General features: G+C 38.3%; 1 protein-coding gene across 1 annotated transcript in view; it reads left to right on the top strand.

Annotated features, from left to right (window-relative positions):
- The window catches only part of csmd2 (CUB and Sushi multiple domains 2), a 430,187-nt gene that overhangs the window by 336,851 nt on the left and 71,670 nt on the right, over window positions 1-21,666 (top strand). Inside the window, exons 37-45 of the mRNA XM_022683200.2 lie at window positions 1,220-1,324; window positions 1,981-2,099; window positions 2,394-2,463; window positions 4,395-4,511; window positions 4,658-4,867; window positions 7,382-7,570; window positions 17,190-17,367; window positions 19,964-20,109; window positions 21,163-21,243. Of these exons, the coding sequence (XP_022538921.2) occupies window positions 1,220-1,324; window positions 1,981-2,099; window positions 2,394-2,463; window positions 4,395-4,511; window positions 4,658-4,867; window positions 7,382-7,570; window positions 17,190-17,367; window positions 19,964-20,109; window positions 21,163-21,243 (1,215 nt within the window). The remainder of the gene's footprint in view (window positions 1-1,219; window positions 1,325-1,980; window positions 2,100-2,393; window positions 2,464-4,394; window positions 4,512-4,657; window positions 4,868-7,381; window positions 7,571-17,189; window positions 17,368-19,963; window positions 20,110-21,162; window positions 21,244-21,666) is intronic.

Below are 21,666 nucleotides of genomic sequence, written 5' to 3' on the forward strand. Positions count from 1 at the left end.
TTTAACTACCCAGATTGATAATTTATCCAATAATCATAACATGGTGTATATTAACATAAAATAAAATTAAATAATTAAAAGTACTTTCCATATTATTTTATAAGATATGTTAATGCCGACTGATGGAAAAAACAAACAAAAAAAAGTATGAAATGTTGCTTCAATCTAGTTGCGATATATATATATATATATATATATATATATATATATATATATATATATATATATATATATATATATATATATATATGTAATTATTTACAACCCAATTATTAACCATTAATGAACTTTCTCATAGACTATTTATAAACCCTTTATAAATGAGCCTTGTTTTAAAGTGATACCCAGTATATTGCAGACCCAGAGTCTAAACAGGCTACACTTTTAATCATTTAAATAGACATAACTGCATTCCACATTTTGCCGCAATATAGTTGTGATATATATATATATATATATATATATATATATATATATATATATATATATATATATATATATATATATATATACATGTATATGTATATATATATATATATATATATATATATATATATATATATATATATATATTCCATCAAAAATATCTGTATGTTCAAATGTTTGTAGAGACCCCTGCTTGTGAATGCATTCAGCTGCTTTAAGTTAAACATAAGCACACAGATGCTTGTATAGTTCCCTATACAGTGATGTTTCTATCGGTACCATTTGCAAAGAGCGCATTAATCCGGAGTTTGAGCCTGTCATCTTGCCTGGGAAAGATTCAGCTGCATTTTTAAAAAGGTTACGCTGCCTTGTTTATAGATAAAATGCAGCTATACTGTGTCTCTGGGTTGCCTTTGTCATGAGCTATTGTCACAGTGGAGGCTGTTGTTTTTCTTTTCTCTCCTGAAACAGAACCAAGCACAAATGTTACAAGTGCCCTAGAAAGAGATGGGTGAATAATAAATCTGCAATTAATAAATTACTGCAGTCTTAAGACCTTCAGATGAAGTGTGTGTTCGTGTGCGTGTGTGTGAGCGTAGCCTGCCTTAAAGCTTTACAGGGGGTGGGCTTGCTTTGCTCCTGGGCTTTCAGCCAAGTTGTGTAGATTGTGGATCACACTCAGATATACAGTATACATGTATAAATATGGATGCTTGCTGTATGTATGGGCTTGGGAATGTTCTTTCTCCTGTAACATGCACATGATTTTGAAAGGAACTGTACTTGTCTATAGGTACCTCTGTCCCAGCGCTCCTGAACAGCACCTCCAACCAGCTCTACCTGCACTTCTTCTCTGATATAAGTGTGTCTGCTGCTGGCTTCAGACTGGAGTACAAGAGTAAGTGTGGAGAATACAGAGAGCCTTATTCTCTCACCTATCATTTATATATCAGAGTTGTAATGTGATTAGGAATCTGTTATTTAAGGTGTACACTTCCGAGCTATCCGAGTCTGAATGCAGCAAAATAGTGCCAAATCACGATACTTCCACCACCATGTTTCACAGATAGGATAAGCTTTCTTGATAGAAATACAGACCAATACTGAATATTAACATGACTTTTACTTCATGTTGACTTTTGATTTTACTTTGTTGATATTACCCTAGATAATGTGCATAGGTTGTCTCTGATTTAGTAAATACCTCTGCTCAGATATTAGTATTAAATCATTTATTACTGGAGCTACGTTGATAGTTATTTCCCCCTTTTCTAGTTATGCTGTAGGTGTATTCCATAAATGAAACAAATACAAAGAGGGAATCATTTGGCATTAAAAAAACAGGCTTAAAAATTGTCTCTAAAAAGGAATGGGAAAAGAAAGGGCAAAAAAGTGTCTGTCAACTAGCAGTTGAAAACTAAAATATGTGGTCATATTAAATTTACATTAAGTAATTGTAACAATCTTTTTTGGTACCACTTATGTTAATCCACTGATTTCACTTGGCCTGTTTTAATCTGTTCTGACCTCCTCTTTTCTCCATTCATCCCACAGCGGTGTCCCTCACCAGTTGTCCGGAGCCGGTTATACCTATGAATGGGTTCAAAGTGGGCGAGCGTTTACAGATGAACAATGTGGTGTCCTTCCAGTGTGATCCTGGCTACACTCTACAGGTGAGCCTTCTTCATGTTGGGCTAACATAACTGCTTAATGCAAGAAAAAAAATCTCTGAAGCTTTCTGTGTCACTGTGATGCTTTGAGGGCTTGGCTTTGAGTCTCACTTCTAAGAGGTTACGGCCAAAAAGCAGATCAAAGCGTGGTTCAGAGTGCACCATGAAAGAGGCGTGAACTACAAAGCTCTCCAAGCTGAAGAGAGGAGGCTGAACTGTGGAAATAGTGAATGAATGAACAAATCAATCAGTGAAAGAAGAATTTTTATTCCCTTATTTATTCTTTCTTTATTGCAGGGTGTGTCGCACATCACCTGCATGCCGGGAACTGTGCGGCGCTGGAACTACCCTCCTCCGCTCTGCATTGGTATGAAGCTTTTAAGACACTTTGTTAGAGGTGTTAAAAAGGGTCTCACAAGCAATTATATGGTTATGAATGCTGGGGTTGGGGGATGTATTAGGCTTAGTTGACTTGATAAAAGCAACTCCCTCTATTTGTCTTTATAAACAAGCAGAGCTGCAATTAAATTTACCGTTTTAAACTCTAATAGCATTGGCATTATTGATGTACAATCCACTCCCAAGGCTACTAAGCTCTACTCAGGCAAACAGTGTTTACAGTTTATACCTACAGACTTGCAGCATTCAAGCCTTGCCTCTCCTGCAATAAAAATAGATTTCAGGTTGTTTCACAGTCTGTTTGGGTGAAATGGGACTCATCCATTAGTTCATCAGTTCCACAGTGACTGGCATGTCATTAAGAGGCCCTCAAGGCCACTCATCTCTCTGTCTGCCCTCAGGTGGGGCCCTCTCACACTACAATAACAACATCAAGGCCCTGTGTAACAGTAAATACTAATCGAGCAGCCGTAGTCCTCACAGATCCAGTCCCGCCACACTGCGTGAACGGATTTGTGCCTGCATTAAAGAGAGAGGGTCAGGTAGAGAGACTAGCATGTGTACCACAATCTCTGCTCATGCCTCTTGACAAACATGAGTAATGGCTGTGACCTACTCTATCCTAATTAGTTCCGTCTCACGCTACGATTGGCGGAACTACCGGAGAGATTCATGGCTTGTACCGGCATCAGCAGTTTCCTGATTGCCCCTGATTGTCCAGACACACAGTACATTTTGAACCTTTCCTCTCTCCGTTGGGGATCCGGGGCTTTGTAGGGCTGTATTCACGGAGGCTTGCCAAGGCTTTAATCAAAGTGGCGTTGGAATCAATCAGTGGGTCAGGCTCGCTTCTCTCTAGACTCCGAGAGAAGAGCGTGAGAAGGTGTGCGCATCTTTCCCAAAAGGAAAATAAGAAGGTTTTTATTGAAACAGAAAGCTAGAAAGCTACTTAAGGCCTTTGATTCTTCTGAAAGGTCAATTGGTGCTCTTCACAAACAAAAGTCGTGTTCTCTTTATGATGCATGCAGAGGGAGAGAATGCGTGCATTGCTTTCTTTTCAAATTTGTTATCAGCAGTGGAGCCAGGTAACGCATGAAGCTGGTTGAAAATAAGAAATTTCAAACTATTGCAGTGACTCAAAACATTATAAACAGTATGGTTATTTTAGAACAACTCTTAAAACAAAGGCTTGGGAAATATGAGATTGTAATTTATGAATGATGAATGATTGATCCATCTAGTTGTTGTGTCAAATGTGGAAAGGACAGATATCATTTTGGTGTTCCACTGACTTGTAATAGGCAGACAATTCATTGTCATTGCCACTCCAGACTGCTGCTAACTACACTATGTGACTTTGGTGAAATGGGAAGGATGACACAATTATGAGAACAGCATAACTGGATTGATCATATGTCTTAAATCCAGATCCAGTAGTAGTATTACTCTGCCAAGTTCAGCTTTCAGTGTATTCGAGAAAAGTTCTGTATCTCTCAGCTTGTCCGAAAATGTGTGTCCTAGAGTGTCCTAAAGCAAGAAATACCCATTCTCACACAGGTTGATGCTACTTTAAATGCTATAAACTGGACAACAAAAGGTATTTAATGTTTCTGTGTTCACTATATTGACATAAACAAGAGGATCAGGGATAAATAATAAACTGTATAGATTGTTTTTCTACAGTTTGCTTAAGTCTTCTAATTGTTTGTAACTATGCAAACCTGTGAATTTGCACAGAATTGCTGTGTTAGAACAATTCTAAACATTAATACTATTGAAAGATTAAAACAGTTGTATACATTTACTGGGTCCTGTGCCATGCAAGAACCCCTGTACCCTGTGTTGCTTTCTGAGCATTGTCTCTAACACGTTTTCCTCTATTGTTCTTCTTTCATGCAGCACAGTGTGGGGGGATCAGAGAGGAGATGGAAGGAACCATCCTCAGCCCTGGTTTCCCGGGAAACTACCCTAGCAACGGCGACTGCACCTGGAGGATCTACCTCCCAGTTGGCTACGGTGAGGAAACAGATACAGAACAATGTGTGAAGGCAATCATGTCAGAAATGGAATTCAGAATCATGTAGGATATAGTGAACGGACAGTCATAAAAATGCTAATAATCACAACTGTATACCTTTTTTTTTTTTTTTTCATTTAAACAGGAGCCCACATCCAGTTCCTCAATTTCTCAACCGAGGCCAACCACGACTTCCTGGAGATCAGGAATGGCCCTTTCGACACCAGCACTGTGATCGGCAGATATAGCGGACAGGACGTGCCGGCGTCCCTTCTGACCACATCCCATGAAACCACTGTGTATTTCCACAGTGACCACTCTCAGAACAAACCGGGCTTCAGGTTTGATTACCAAGGTAAATCATTGTTCCCCTCGGCAGGTTTAATAAGTAGCTCATAATTCATTTTACATTATAGTGAATACGAATGCATGACGCTGCATGTAACATTTAGCAGGTTTTCATCAAAGCAAATAACATTATAAATATTGCAATTCATCACCCTCTGAGCACATGTTTGCATTAAGTGTTTAATTGAATGCCTTTTTAATTAAGCTGCTGCGCCCAGTCAATCAGTCACTAACTACAGTAATAGGTCTGCATCCAGAGGCGTTTTAATAGTGGACAGCAACCTAGGGTCCTCATGAGCCAGGAGCTGCATAAAAATTCAAATTATAAATACTGTGCATGTCGAAGCTTGCTGTTCTGAAATTAACATCAGTGTGCCAATGTTCAGTCACTGGTGAAAATTAGAATTAAAAAGTTCCTTTTATGGTTTGTAAGTGTTTATTAGCTTAGGTTCTATGCCGTTGTGTACATTAAAAAAATCTCCAGAGCTCTCCTAGAATTATTTCTACAACTAGATTGACACATTTGTGCATAATGATGTAGAATAAGGTGAGCTGGTGATGAAATTGAACAAACCCATGTACTGGCTTGTGATGTCCAAAAGAAATCTGAAACAAGGCTTAGTTTTCCAAATTGCACTGTTTTTATGCCCAAAATAAATGGTTTATTTAATGTGCATGTACCTTAAAGGTTCTGTATACTAAAATAAACATTTAAAAGTATCTAGTACAACCCACTTATAGTAATAAAGCAATTCTAGTTTGAACATGACCTGCTACATGTTTATTACACATTGGCTATAGGTTATGCTACACAATGACTTGCTTATATCGGTTACAAGTATATATCGGTCACACTTTTGAGTCCTTTGGCTCATCTTCTGCATTGGATTTATGAACATTTTGTACATACCTGAGGTTACCACAGTCTAAAATGCCCTGAGTATCTCTTTCAAGTAACTTTATACTTCTGACAAATGCAAAAAAAATAAATATGATGGAATATTTACATAAATATTAATTTACACAGAATATAAATAATCCTGTTTTTTATGGCTCATTTTACAGATTGTAAAAAGCACCAGAATATTTATTGAATGCGTCAGCACATTTTCTATAAAAATGACTTACATGACACTTTTATTCAGGGATTCAATTTTCTGAGAAACTCTTCTGATTATTATTATTATTATTATTATTATTATTATTATTATTATTATTATTATTATAGTAGCCCACCTCTCCATGTAAAACAAACCCCTTTCTTTATAGGGCTTAAGCATACATCTAAGAAAAGCTTTGAATAAAGTCGATGAAGTCAAAGCTCACAGTCATGGTCTAGTTAATACTCACTCCCTGTAATAAGCTTGTTACGCCATAATTAAACGTCACACAACAGTTCAGTCCTTAAAGGTAAAACAATCACATTTAAAAATCTTAACACTCAAGCATTCAAAAAGTTGGATGTAGCGTTGATCAGGAGGCTTAAAATTGTTTCTGCCATTAATATATTCACTTATCCACTGCCATTTCTATATGAGTCCTGTGTGGTATAAGTGTGGCTCTGAAATGAACTTTATCTCTGGAAAGGCGACTGTAATAGGTGCTGGAATTTATATTGTAATTCAATGAACGTTTGTGAAATTGAAATGCACTATCAGTATTTACATAATTATGTGAACATTAGCATATAAATCAGCCCTTATATTCAGTGCTGCACTCGTACGCACCGCCTGCATGCTTTATTTCCCACAAAAGATGCTGTGATCCATAGAAATCAATTCTTCTAGTCGGATTTATATCCCTGGGCTCTCTGCATCTCTGGGTCTTCACTTACTTTCTTTGCAAGTTATTCTGGTGGGTGCAGTGTTTGTTTCAGTCAAATGCAGAAGTCAAATCCGCCATTGGCAGACTTATAAGACTTTAAGGAATTGAGACAGAGGGACAGACAGATAGAAAATAGGACGGGAGGACACTTTATGAGCACAACGAATGTCTACACTCATATTTTCACTTCCTGAAAATGAGTTGTGACAACTTGACACCAATGAGCGATAACAGTAGCCTCTGTCTAGAAAGTCAAACTGAGAGAAAGCGACTATATGTGTCTCTGTGTGCGTTTGAAACTTTCTGTATTTAAAGATGAAGTGTAGCTGCAGTCCTAAATGATTCTGTTGTTTTAGATACTCTTATTATACATGACTGTGCCCCAGAGCTTAGGTTCAAAGCTGTTCCGTACCACAGCTCCAAGCTGTTCAAACGTCTCAGTCAAAGGTACCCCATGTGAAAACTTTGAACTGGATTCAGCTTGTTCTAAAAGGTATAAAACTTCCTGTTCTTTCAGTCCTTTTGGGCTTATCAGAAGCAGGCATCTGCTGTCTCCACTTCCAGGCCTCATATTGATCGGGATTGCAATCACAAAAAAACATTATTACAGACAACAGTCCAATCTTTGCCTCTGACAAGCTATGTTTTTGATGGGCCTCTGAGATTGGTTTTGTGTCTGCCCGTCTTTGTCCCTCAGCCTATGAGCTTCAAGAGTGTCCGGACCCCGAGCCCTTTCGCCATGGTGTGGTGGTAGGCGCTGGATACAATGTCGGACAGTCCATCTCCTTTGAGTGTAACCCAGGGTACCAGCTCATGGGGCAATCAATACTCACCTGCCAGCACGGCACAACCCGCAACTGGGATCATCCGTTTCCTCGCTGTGAAGGTATGAAGCATTCATTTCTTTATATAGTACAAACACTGTAATTACGTATTGATCTTTAAACCCAAATAAATCGAGTTAAATGTCAAACTGTGTTTTGTACGTTTGATCATTTTCAAACGTTTGAATCAACTTGTTATCATCAGGTTTATTCTGTTGTCATTGTAAAATGAATAGCAAGTAACACTGAAAAAATGGGTCAAATCATGTCTCTGAGTCAGCTGTGCTGTTTTAGTAAGAAAAACATCAATTTGCATTAAAACATAACTCTTTCTCATTGGCTCCTGGCACCATTGTTTGCATACTGGGTATCTCTCACTCACCATCAGTATGTTGCCATTTCCTTTTGGATTCCCTCTTTTGGGTGTAGTTATACATTATTTAATTATATTATCTGGACCTGTGTTGTCAGCTATACAACAAGTTATAACTATCTGTTCTGCTGTGTTTGAATTTATGCTGTCTTTGTACTAAAATATACACCGACAGTTGCTCTTCTCTAATAAAAAGTTTGGGCAAATGTCTGAAGCTCACAAGTCAATAAAGCAGGTCATTTTCCTGCACATGTGCCAACCCCTGCCTACATCATGTGGAGCATTTCCTGCAATATAAATTCATTCAGACACAGAAAATGTATGTATGTATTCTGTATGTATGAAAGGGCAGCTTATAGCATATAATGTCCATATTTTATTTTCCAAACATTTACCAGAGTTTTATTTGAAAACGACATCAGAGACATCCCATGCTCCCATGGTTGACTGACAAAAATGTATTGTGTCATAGCAGTATCACACATATAGGCGAAATATATGTCAGATAATATCTGTGTACTACTAGAAAAGCATCAGTAGATTTCAGCAAGTTTTAAAGTGTAAAGTTTTTAAATTATATTAATTGGAACTAAGCTGAAAATACAGGCCAATACAAAAACATGACAGCCAACAAAAAAAGTATGTCGGCTGTATAGCAATTTAGCTCAGCCATTGAAGGTGAAGTGGTAATGAGTATTGTTGCTGCAGACAGTCTGAAGCAGAACTACTGAATCAGTAGATGTAATGGAAAACATCTAAGTGTTGTCTCTGAGGATTTCAGTACAAACTTCTCACTTTCACTTTTGAAGAGGTCAGCCAGCCTGATGAGGGGTAATTTATCTTTTGAATGCACAATAACTGTTTCATTCTAAGTAATACACAGAGGTTTCATAACTTTTTTCTATTTTTTTCAAGTTTTGAAACAAAGCAATAAACACATGAGTTGAGTGAACTTGTTACATTACATTACATTACATTACATTTGGCAGACGCTTTTGTCCAAAGCGACTTACAATAGTGAACTACAAAAGTAATAGAAGGTAAAAACATCTTTAGATAGGGCCTAAAGGAGGACAAAGGAAAATAATGAGATAGAGGAGTGAAGGAGGGGAAGAAGGAAATGAGGTTAGAAGTAGTTAGTGTGTTCGAGGTGTTAGGAGAGTAAGTGCTCTTTGAAGAGCTCTGTCTTCTGGAGTTTCTTAAAGATCTTCTTAAAGAACTTGTGGATGTATGTAAGGTACGGCATCTTTAACTAGTGTAGTTATGTTATTTCTTTGTTAGATTTTGACTTATATAAGAATGCATTACAAGTTTAAAATACAGCTCTGAAACAAATAAGAGACCACTTCAGTTTCTGAATCAGTTTCTCTGATTTTGCTATTTATAGGTACATTTCTCCCAAGTTTCAAAAAAAAAAAATATTGCATTTATTTGCAGAAAATGAGAAATGGCTGAAATGACAAAAAAGATGCAGAGCTTTTAAACCTTAAGTAATGCAAAGAAAGCAAGTAGAAGTTTAAAAATATATAAAGTTTTAAGTATTTATAAATCAATATTTGGCGGAATAATCATGTTTTTAATCACAGTTTTTATGCATCTTGGCATGTTTTCCTCCACCAGTCTTACACACTGCTTTTGGATAACTTTATGCCACTCCTGGTGCAAAAATTCAAGCATCCATCTTCCTCTTGATTATATTCCAGAGGTTTTCAATTTGGTAAAATCACAAAAACTAATAATTTGTAAGTGGTCTGGATGTCTGAATTTATTTTTTCCCTATTTTTCTTCTTTATATTTTAGCTCTGAGCTGTGTTTAGGCAAAACCCGTTTTCTAACTACAACTATGCAGATATTGTAAATTCACCTAATGCACCTGAATGAGCTGGTGTGCGCTGCTGTCACGCTTGGGGCATGACACAATCAATAGTTTCTGAAAGGCATGACGGAGGGTATAGGAAGAGGAATGGGCCTCATTCATATGCCTCATCCTTGGCCTAAATTATTTTCCGCTCTTTTCTATTGCTTCAATACAGCGAGTAAAATAAACAGTGAGTCATGTGCCGTGAGCGTGGGGGCTTGTGAATGGGCGCAGGGGAGAAAGGATGTTTGGGGACACGCTCAGTGTATCGGACAGCATTTTCTCATCCATTCAGGTAGCTGGGGAGAATCATGCCAACAATATACACGTACCCTCGTCCATAGAAAAGAGTGCTGTGTTTTGCATAAAATTCCATGTCACGCACTGATCGTTTTAATCACCTAACTGCCAACATGCCCGCTTGACATGAAGGTGTGCGTGAGTCTCCGGACAGGGTAGGAGCTACTGTGAATGCAACTAAACAGACTCCCCTGAGAGCCTCTACAATTTACATAAAGTGATAGAGTGGCATTTGGAAATTATCCTAGAATTTCATAAAAGCCAAACTGATGCAATAATTTTGGTTTGTTTTATAAAATACTTGGAAATTTAAGGGTGCGACAAAATACATGTATTTAATATGTTTAAGTAGTTCTTTAATGAGTAGATAGTAAGTATTACTATTGTTGGGGCAAAAATGATTAAATCTCATTTAACAAATCTATTTACAACCTTGATATTTTGCCACAAAATGAAGGGGGTTTATGGAGCAGAAAAAGAACATTATTAGCTGCTTTGCTGCATTGGCTCACAGAATTAGCTAATTCTAGTACAATTTTAATACCAAAAGACAGTTTAATAATTCTTACCAGATAGTGTGGCTTTTGTGCTATTAGCAAGCTAAGAGATTGCATCCAGTTAGCTATTAGACCCTAATTTTAGCCTCTTCTTTCATCACAAATCTAGAGGTGATGTGGTGCTCTCCAGTATCAACAACACCATATTCTGCTGCCAGTGTTACGTTTCACTATGTATCCAGTTTGTTTATGGCTTCCACTAGTGGGCTGGATTTGTGTTTATGTAAATTTTGGGTTATAAATAAAACTTTTCAGTGCTGTGACAAAACAGTGGGATTGGATTTTGGTAGTTTGTTAGCTCTGTTTTTGTTATGCTAGATTTATAATTAAGACGCAAGAGTGTTTGAGGTTTAGTGTGTGCCAGTTTTATATGCCTAAATTATTTAACTGTTCATGGGGCACTTTAAAGAAATTCAGTTGAATTAATTTTTAACCAGTTTGCTGAAATTAACTTGTGTATATTTGCTTTAAACTCCCAAACCACATTTTATTCTACTTCAATACTGTGAGTGTTGAATTTAACACTGTGTGAGTTGATCCAGCTCTGGCAAATGTCCTGTGTGTCTGGCTGTAAAATTGGCTGGATTTTGGACAAATCGTGAAGATGGTGTGTGTACAGCTGTACCCGGCCCTAGATGGCAACAGGATGGCTTTAAAGACAAGTCTGTTGATTTCTATTTCCAGACTGAATAAATTGCACACCCAGGCCATCATTTCAGTCTAGCAAAGGTAGATTTTTGACAGGTGGCAAAAGATTAGCGTTGGACAGAGCACCAGCAGTGACATCCTGTTCATATTCATGTTAACATGGCAATCGCAGATCTACTTCTCTTTCTTCTTTCACAAGACTTTTAGCATCAATCACTGATTTTCAGTCGTTATATATAAAGACGTCTGTCAAATAATAACTCACTTCTATTATTTGTTCTTTTTATTTCTGTACAGTCATTAGTTATTAGCTTTTCTAACAGCAGAGGTACATTTGTTTCTCAACGGTCTAAAAGTAAACCAATGACCAAGCTTTATTTCTGGCCTTACACAATGAGGAATCTTCACCTGTAAACCAGGGGCTTGATCTGTCTTTTATTATTGACTTTTTGGATGGGGCATGTTTGTTTACCACTGTTAGGAAGGTTTTACTGAAATGTTTAAGTGCCCATCAATATCTAGGATTTCTGGAGTAAGGTAGATTTCACTCATTGCCAAATCAAAAAGAAAAGCTTGCTCATTAAAATTATCAAAACATTTTCTAACCACCAACCAAAAGCCTGTTTTGTTTGTACAACTGCTTCTAATGTATCTGATTGGACAATGGTCACTTATGCCAAGTTTAAAAACTCCTGAGGCAGTAATTTTGTCAGCTTTATTGGACAGTATTAGACCTATCAGGGTTGATTGGTGGGTTCTTTCAGATTTGGATGAGTTGGTTCATTGATTAATTGTGTTAGAATAAGAGTGCCAGCCATTTCCTTTAAGTGATCGGATGCATTAGAAAGCTAGTTGAGGTTAAAATCATCTAGGACCAGCAATTCTAAATGACTAAATTTAGATAAAGATCAACTAATTCCTCAACTGCAGAGTGCAGGGCAGTGCACTGCACGAAAAGCATGCATATATGTAAATATCTTGACTATTCATCAAGTACGTATATGTTCAAAATACGGACCATATCCAAGCATTTCTGTACTTTTCTTTCTATTGCAAATATCATGACATTTATTGAGTCAATATATGCTTTATATCATACTTGGGACAATATCCTGAAATATAAGGGCTCAATATATGCAAAGTATACAACATGGACAATATCCTGGGGAATACATTTGTCAAGAAATGCTTACGTCTTCATCAAAACATGTTTCTACATTTGCCATAGGGCCAGAGCTACTTATACATTATGACAACATTTTAGACTCAGAGATATCTTTGGATACATTTTATTGTGTATTTACTCAGAATTATTTGCACAAACAAAAGGTTTTCTTGATAGATATACGGATTCCTGATATGTCGCGTGTAGAAATGTTCCCATTCCGGACTTCAGACACACTCCGTATTTGGAAGCAGTCCACCCCGTATATGCTCCTGATATACCCGGAAATGCACAGAATTTGAAACTTTCCGGATATAGATACCCCCAGATTCGCTGTCTTTTTGCGTAGTGGTGGGAGGCCTTTATATCCCAATTATGCTATCTGGACTACTAGTCGAGAATATGGGTTCCCTTATTAAGTCACGCTTCCTCAAGGTTTATCTCTCTCTCTCACTCTGAGTGAGTTTATCATTGCAACTGTCACTTCTGGCTGGATCACTTGAGGTTTGGACCTGAATCTCTGTAAAGCTGCTTTGTGACAATGGCTGTTGTTAAAAGCTTTAAATAAATTAATAAATCCTGACACGGCTTGTTCTCATGCCAATATGGCACTCTGTTATTTGGATGTTCAGAATTGCCAACATTGATTCAGCAAGCAATTGCTAGAGATGGCACAAGATCCACTTATATTAATCGCTGTCTGTCTAATTGTTGTACATTTACTAAAGCCAGAATACCTAAATAAGATGCAATGCAATTGATGATCTATGGAAGTGCCCAGTCACATTAGTGATGCGGTTGTTTGCCTTGTCTTACGAAAATTACACTTATTTGTTTGCTAAAAAGAGATAAATGTAAAGAAAAAGGTCCAATGGTTTACAAGGATATCTAATCCTAGTCAACAGTACAAACTTATCATTGGTAATCAAATGTGTAATATTAACTTAATAGTAAAAGTAGTAATACTAACTCTAACATTAACATTAACTTATATATATATATATATATATATTAATACTATTATATATAAATACTAACTAATACTAACATTAAATTCTGCATCTCAGTTTGATAAACATTATTTAAGTTCAAAGCTTCAAAATCATTAGTAAATGTGCTGTAGCTGAAATCATTAGTACAGGTATTAGATCTGTTTGCTGCTTATTACCATCTGCAGGTTCATACTACCCTTATCATATGGAGAAAGTTATTCCTTTATATATGTATTGTAAATTATAATGAACATATATATCTGTATATATGTCATATGTATCCAAGATAGAACAGAAAGTTACATTTACTCAGAACTGTGTTGTTATGTGGTGTGACCTTACAGCAGTCAAACTGGCTGCTTGTCAAGTTTGAGGAGATCGTAAGTTCAAATCCCAGCAAGGGCTCAGAGCTACACTGCTATTATTCTACAAGTCTGGGGACATCAAGTGATCCAACATACAAATGGGAATAAACAGTAAACAAATGGAGAGAAAGGAACAGAGACAGAAATATTCCACAATAGAGTTTCAGCTGGACCCCATAATGCAGCCTTTTTGCATTATGAATTGTGATCCTAATGCATTATTAGCTAATAATAATGAAATTAATAAATAATTGATCTAAAAAGATAATGCATTATCTGATGTGTTACAAGATATTGTAATTGTATTGTCAATACCAATAACCCCAACAAACCCCAAAAGCTTGCTATAGTTACTTTTACCCACATATTAATTAAACTTATGTTAAATATTATAATATCTTATATTGATTTATAATGCATGTTAATGTGTTGTTGTACACAAAAATATATAATCACAATTCATAATGCATTATAAACATGGCTATAATGTATGATACTTTGTTATAAATGTGTATACCATGTCTATACTGCCTTATGGATGCATTATAACATGTTATGATTATGTTTATAGGGTCTAATAGATATATAATTTGTATAAAGTGTGATCAGTTAACCCACAAACTGCTTTGTAATCAGCTGCTTTATCATATGTTTTAATTTGGTCTGACTTTAAATTATTTTACATTGCTGGAATGAGATTGTGAACAGAAATGGCTTTACTGGATCTAAGTTTTGCTGATAGTCCCTTGTGTCTTGGAATGATGCCAAAAAGGACAAGTATGATGCACACAGCACATCCAAACAGAGATAAAAGCCTGCTTTCACCAGCCAGAGAAAAGGTGGCTGTATTTTTGTTCAGGGAAATGGCTGTCAATTGGCACAGTTAGAGCGTAACTGCAGCTCCAGTGTTTCGCCTTGGTCTTTGAGTATTGAACAGAACCCTCTCGAAAGTGGTAAGAGAGCACTTAAGAACTGAATGACATTTTTGATGGCAATGGAGCATCAACAAACCTCATCTCTCTCTGTCAATCTTTCTCTCTCTTTCTTTCTCTCTCTTGAACAGACTCTATCATTGCCCTACACACTCTCCATAACAGATCGAGTACAGGACCTTCCTCTGTGTGTGCTGTCATGTACATAGATTTCCTCTCTTGTGCATTACAAGCGTGATCAATGTTCACCAACCACTTTCACACCTGTCTACAGCACCCTCCTTAGCCCCACTAACTCTCTCTCCCCCTCTCTCTCTCTCTCTCTGTCTCTTTCTTATTCACTCTCTCTCGCTTTCCACTTCTGTCTCGTTCTCCCTTCAGTGACTCAGTGGGCAAAGTCGACAAGTCAGCTTACTGTAGCCCTGCAGCTTTGCACTCATTCATTCCTTTCCCCCACACCACACCACCCCACCCCCACCGCACCCTCAAACCCTGCCCCAATCGATAGCATCACTGCACATTTCTGCTCGGTAGCGTGGTGTACTTTTAATCAATGTTCTGATCGATACTTCATTTAGCAGGTGAGGTGAGGGGAGAGGGCACACAGCATTAGGGATTAAGAAAGAAATGAGAAGGAAGTGAAAGTGCACAGCAAAAAAGTCTCGGAGGAGAGGGTGCTATCGCTCAGGGAGCCAGAGAGACTGTGGGGGAGAGAATGTAGGAAAAGATCTGAGGTGAAAACAGGGGTTAATCTGGGCTAAAGTGATCTAAAATGACATTGCAGCACCCTCTAAGAACCTGTTTACACCTTGTATCAAATGTGTTGTCGGATCAAGACAAGTATAAAAGGGATGTGGAGAAATAGATATGCTGTACCTGTACCAGTACACAGTGTGTAGTACACTGTTAGTAACAAGTAGGAGCCTATGTTAGAGAAATTAAAGTAAATGTAAATCTATTTTCTTATTTGGAGATATATTTTAATTAAATTAAATTGCAATACATGCCAGTATATGCTCTAAAGAACCTGTAAAGAAAGTAATTTGTAAGAAGAATTTTCTAGAGAACTTTCATCTGCAGTATGGCTAATCTCAGTAATTAACTATATTCCTAGCCAGAGCTTCACAGAGACAATAAGAATCAAGTATGTTTTTCAAAGAAACACAAAGGCTTTGACAGTGGGTGTCCTATTAAGCAGAAAAGGCCAAATGAAAGAGAAATTAATAAAGATCACACAGAGATAATTTAAAGTGCTCTTTGGAATGAAATAAGCGGAAAACGAATAAAAAATAACCCACAGCGTGATTTAGGCACTTGGCCCAAATGGAGTAGTAAAAACATAATGTCAGAACAGTTTAGTTCAGTTCATCCATCCATCCATCCATTCATCCATCTATCCATTCTTTCATATTCTTATTCCCTTTTCCGTGTCAGGGTTGCATTGAGTGCAGATGCTATCTGGAATTATTGGGCTTAGTTTCCCAGTGTTTTGTTAAGATTTTTTTTATTTATTTGTTTTTGAGGAAAGTTCTACCATAGTGTTTTTCTATTGTTTTAAAGTGAAAAGTCCCTAAAAAGAAAAAAAAACGATTAATATGAGAATCTTAGTTGTAAGTGGGTATAAAGAAGACATTTCTTCTTAAAAAATACTGGTGAGTGAGGCCCATAGAGTGCACCCCCTAGACACACTTTCACATGTCCAAATGATGAGTGTATCAGAAACGTAATAGTATTTTTCAGTTGATTTTTAAAGTTGTTTAGTAAGCTAGCAAAGTAACTTGACTTGGAGAATTATTATGGTAACTTTTATAAGGTACATTGTGCATTAATTCACAATTTACAGTCTCCTGCTGCACTCACTGTCATGGGTTCCTACACCTTAGAAATTCCAATTTAACCCCTGCCTCTGAGTCCAGGCATGTCTTTAATGTGTGGGCTGAATCACATTGATTATTTCCCCATGACTCCAACCAGGCGAAATCAAGTGGCGGCATGGGATCAGCAGGCGTGGGAGGGGGCTTTGATTTCTGATGGGCAGAGAGCATTTAAATAAGCAGAAATGTTGCAAACTGGCTGTGAGTTCAGAGCTCAGCATCCTGGTTTATCTGCATGGGGAACAGAGTCAGTGTAGGAGAGGCAGTCTACTGGAGCTCTACTGGGAGGAGTTCCGGACTTGTTCTATTACCCGATGGGTCCGCCTGTAAATCGGGTATCTATGTCACTCCGCCCCTGTGTCGGTTCCCCCCAACCTTCTGTTTTCCCTTCCAGGATAAGGTTGTGCCCTTATCTTACTGGAACATACCAACCCAGGCCTCGCTTGCTAACAGGCTTTCTTACTTAATCTCAGGCCTTAGTGAGTCACGTTAAGGAAAGAGTGGCAGAGAGAAGCTTCTTTTTTCTTCTTCTTCTCTGATTCCCTTGGAATCTGGTTTTGTGGGATCGTTATTTATGGTCTCTGTCTTATATATTTCTTTCTGTTCTTGCCCTGCAGTACCCTGCGGAGGGAACATCACATCAGACAACGGAACCATCTTCTCTCCAGGTTACCCAGAAGACTACCCCAACTCTGTGGACTGCACATGGCTGATCACTGTGGCCCCTGGCTTGGGAGTGCGTCTGAATTTCACACTGATGCAGATCCATGGGCCTCATGACTTCATCACTGTGTGGTAAGCTTGCTGACTGTGCCTCAAATAGACTTTCTCAGTCCTGTTGAGATCCATAATTTGATCTCTAACGTATGTAACACATATTATTTGGGGGGTGGGTTGTGGTGGTCAACTTTGCAATGAGACTGAAATGGTAGTGGTGTGTATTAGGGGGGTTTGCAGACACGGAATAAACTAAGAAAAACAATGACTGACGTAAAGACGTGCAAGAACCGACAATGGATACTGAAATAAAAGGGGCTTAAATACACAAGGAGGGAACAGAAAACAGCAAACACCTGGGGAAGGTAATGAGGGGCGGAATTACATTGAAGGCAGAGACATGGTAGGAGACAATAAGTAAACACTGGACCATGTAGTCCAAGAGAAACAAGGCAGAAGGGCAGGAAAAAACACAGACAGACAGGAGAGATACAGAACAGGACCAGAACTTAACACAGAGCTGCCAACTGTTGCTGGTGTTGTTGCTGGTGTCTGTCTAATATTTCATGTAATAAACATAAAGCTTGTTTCTTTTTTGGACAGATAAAAACACATGCACATGTCTGCGCCCTATTGAATGTGTGAATAACTATTGAGAACCTGATGAGCTGTGGCCATCAAAACATACAGTGTACATCAGATGGTCGATGGATCTCTGTGGGTGGAGTGCTAAGGCTAGCTAAGACAAGGTTCAGTTGTGATGGGAGTTGGAATAGAGCAGAAATAGAGCAGAGACATCTGCTGAGCCACAAGGACTGAGCTTAGGACTTCTACTATTATAAAAACTAACAAATGCCTTTTTTTTTCGTTTTTGCTATTTATAGTCTTACACAAGTTTAGATTTTTTTTGTATTCCTTTTGTCTTGTCTTATCTTTCTTTCACATCTTCCACTCTCATGCCCGTGTCTTTCTCCTGTGGCTGCCGGACAAACGAGTGTCTGAACCTTTTCTCCAAGGCATAATTCCTCTCCCCCATGTCCGATGCTCTCTCCACTGTGACTGATTCCGTTCAATTTCTGGAATCAAATGTTCAGGTTGTGGAAAGTGCAGAGTAACTCTGACACTCAAGGACAACTGTCTTTCTTTTCCACATTCACTCTCTTTTTCTCTCTATAATGCACCAAGATCAACTAACTCAGACACATTTCTAAATCACAGGAGAAAATACACACCTAAGAAGAATGTTAGATTATGTTAGATTAGTTACAGAGTTAAATCAGTTATTTTAAATTATTATTATTTTTTTTTATGCGCAGGTATTTGCTGTTAATTCTCATAACAATGAACACAACATCTTAAGTCATTCCTAGATTAATTACAAAAATAATTACTTTATTATACATTTGTAGTATATTTACATTCTGTATTGACGGGTTGTGAGCCTGCATGTCCAATACCTTTAAAGGAAACTGTGCTTTAAAAGCTTATTCAGGCTGTAAAATGTGAAAGAACTACTGTTAATTTCCCTGCACCACCAGGGAACAAGAATTGTCTTCTTGTCATTTTTTAAGTCTTAGAACAAAGGAGTGAACGTTAAGACTGCACAGGGTTAATTATTTTTAAAACCTGAAAAAGGTAACTCATTCAGTCTCACCTGTTTGATTTAACTAACCGCCCTTGTTTCATTATACAAGTTCATTATACACTAAATGTGCTTCTATAAAGTGCCATTATTAACCACTTTGAGATAAAACTGAGGTACCACGTCACTTAATGGACCTTTCCCAGTGGTAAAAATGCTTACTGCAGCAGCAGCAGCCAGGAAAAAGCTCCATCCTGGCAGCTTGGCTGAAGCTCAGCCAGCCAGCATTTACCCAGCCAGGCAGCCAGGCTCTTTTCTGAATGGACAGGACAGGGTGTAATCTCTAGTGCACACTCAGACAGACACCGACAGACGGTTTTTAAGCTGAATGGCTGTGGTTGAAATTGGTATCTGGAAGCAGCCAAATCGCCCCGACAGCACCAGGGGATGGACAATCTGGGGGGCAAGGCCCCTTAGTGACTCGCTTGCAGAAGGAACTTTTTAGACAGCAGGGACCAGAGCTAAAACTGGCAGCTGTGGAATGCTTTAGGATGGAGCCTTGGCTGAATATTGTGACTGCATTTTAAGTTCATTTTTGAAATTACTGCATTTTAGGGCAACTATTGACTTAAGCGAGTAAGTTGAACTAATTGTGTCAGGGCAGGGTTAGAAGCCTAGGAACACTGTTCTTCTGGAAGGGTCAAAAGCCCTAAAAGTACAGCTTTAAATAAAGATTTTTCTATGTTGGAAAACCTATTTTGTTCAATTACGCAATTCTAAAAAAAAAAACAGAGGGGTTTTCTATGTGTGTCCTATTTTCCTAAATTCACAATGATAATAAAGACTTGAAACCTTAATTTCTTCAAAGATGTCCCTCTTTAGCATAACTGTTGCTTAGTGAAAAACCACCTATGATGCTTTTTCAACCAACTTAAAAAATGTATAGGTTCAAAATATTTATTTTTTGTCTCAAATTTCCATTTTACACTAGAATTCTTTATCAATTATGATATTTCTCTATTCCATCAGATGTCTCCAAACTTTTGACAGGTGCTCTTAATTTTATTTATTGTATTATATTTATCTCCTCAGGGATGGGCCTCAAGAGACTGTGCGCAAGCTGGGAGTTTTCACTGAAGGCGAACCCAACGAGCCGCCCAGCAGCACCTCCAATCAGATCCTCATCCGTTTTCGCAGCAACTCTGAAAAAGGTGGACTATTCAAGATCAACTACCAAGGTACCTGCTGTTCTCGTTCCAAATACAGCTGCTTATTTTGATTATCTGAAGTAATTGATATTAACACCTCTGCAGCAAGCTATATTAACAGCTTTATTCATGGTAGATGATATTGAGGTATGATGAATGTTAAGGAAGGTTACTTTTGCTACTAAGAAACCTGCTTATTCATTGTTTCTTCCAAAAAAAAAAAAAAAACAAAGGTATTAGATAGAGTTCATCCCTCTTTTAGCTGTCTGCTGCTAGGGAAGGCTTTCTACTAGATTTGGACTATTGCTTTGAGGAAATGAGGAGCTGCACTGAATATTGGGAGTGTTGGTGAGGTTAGGATATTGGATGATCACCAGTGATCCAGCGGGCTAAAGTGCCACCACTATGATCAGGAGATCGCTGGTTCAAATCCTGGTCATGTAGCTTGCCATCAGCTACCGGAGCCCTGAGAGAGCACAATTGGCCTTGCTTTCTCTGGGTGGGTAAATGACGGTCTTGCCACTCATCACTCCAAAGGGTGATGTTGCTCCGCACAAGGCGTCTGTGAGCTGATGTATCTGAACTAAGACGCTGTGCTTTCCTCTGAGTGCGCTGTGATGCTACTCGACAATGTTGCATCAGCTGCAGTTCAAAAAGAGGCGGTGGCTGACGTTACATGTTTCGGAGGAGGTATGTGCAAGTCTTCACCCTCCTGGTGTGTTGGGACATCACTATCGATAGGGGGATTCCTAATGATTAAAAAAATCTTGGCATGTTCTCTTCCACCAGTCTTACACGCTGCTTTTAGATAACCTTATGTCACTCCTGGTGCAAAAGTGCAAGCAGTTCAGCTTGGTTTGAAGGTTGTGATCAGGTTGTGATCATCCAGGTTCCTCTTGAATAAATTCCAGAGTTGTTTTCAATTAGGTAAAATCAAAGAAACTCATCATTTTTTTAAGTGGTTTCTTATTTTTTGTTCAGAGCTGTATAATATGAGTGCTTAAACTTTTGCATGCGGGTATGAATAAATGATGGCTTTCTTTTATATACACTGCAGCATTTTCTCTCTCTCTGTCTCTCCAGCCTACAGACTCCAGTTCTGCCTGCCCCCTCCCATCATCCCTAATGCAGAAATTCTGATGGCCAGCAAAGAGTTCAAAATAGGTATGGTCAGTCTTCCCTGTCTCATGCAGATGCGCGCACACACACACGCACACACACAGAGTCATGCACATGCATACAATCCGTGATATCCAGCATCCCAGGCTGCGGCTAGCATGTGTCGTATGGATATGGTGGCCTGTGCCAATGTAAGCGGAACATTTTGAACTGAGACGCAGGCTGCCAGTTCATTTTCAGGCTTGAGCGCCTCTCATTAATAATGTTCCCAGAATAGCAGAGGCAGCCCCCACACACACTTACACCCACACACATACACACCACATGCGTACGCATACCCGCACACCTCCCTCAGCACTAACACACTCCAGAACTCACTTTGAGGAGAGAAATCTGCTTCACCGCCAGGACAACAAATCCCAGAGGGCTGTGGCGATATGCTAACTCATTCCCGAGATGCGTTCCCTG

This window comes from Astyanax mexicanus, chromosome 3 (genome assembly GCF_023375975.1).
Source record: "Astyanax mexicanus isolate ESR-SI-001 chromosome 3, AstMex3_surface, whole genome shotgun sequence".
Lineage (NCBI taxonomy): Eukaryota > Metazoa > Chordata > Actinopteri > Characiformes > Acestrorhamphidae > Astyanax > Astyanax mexicanus.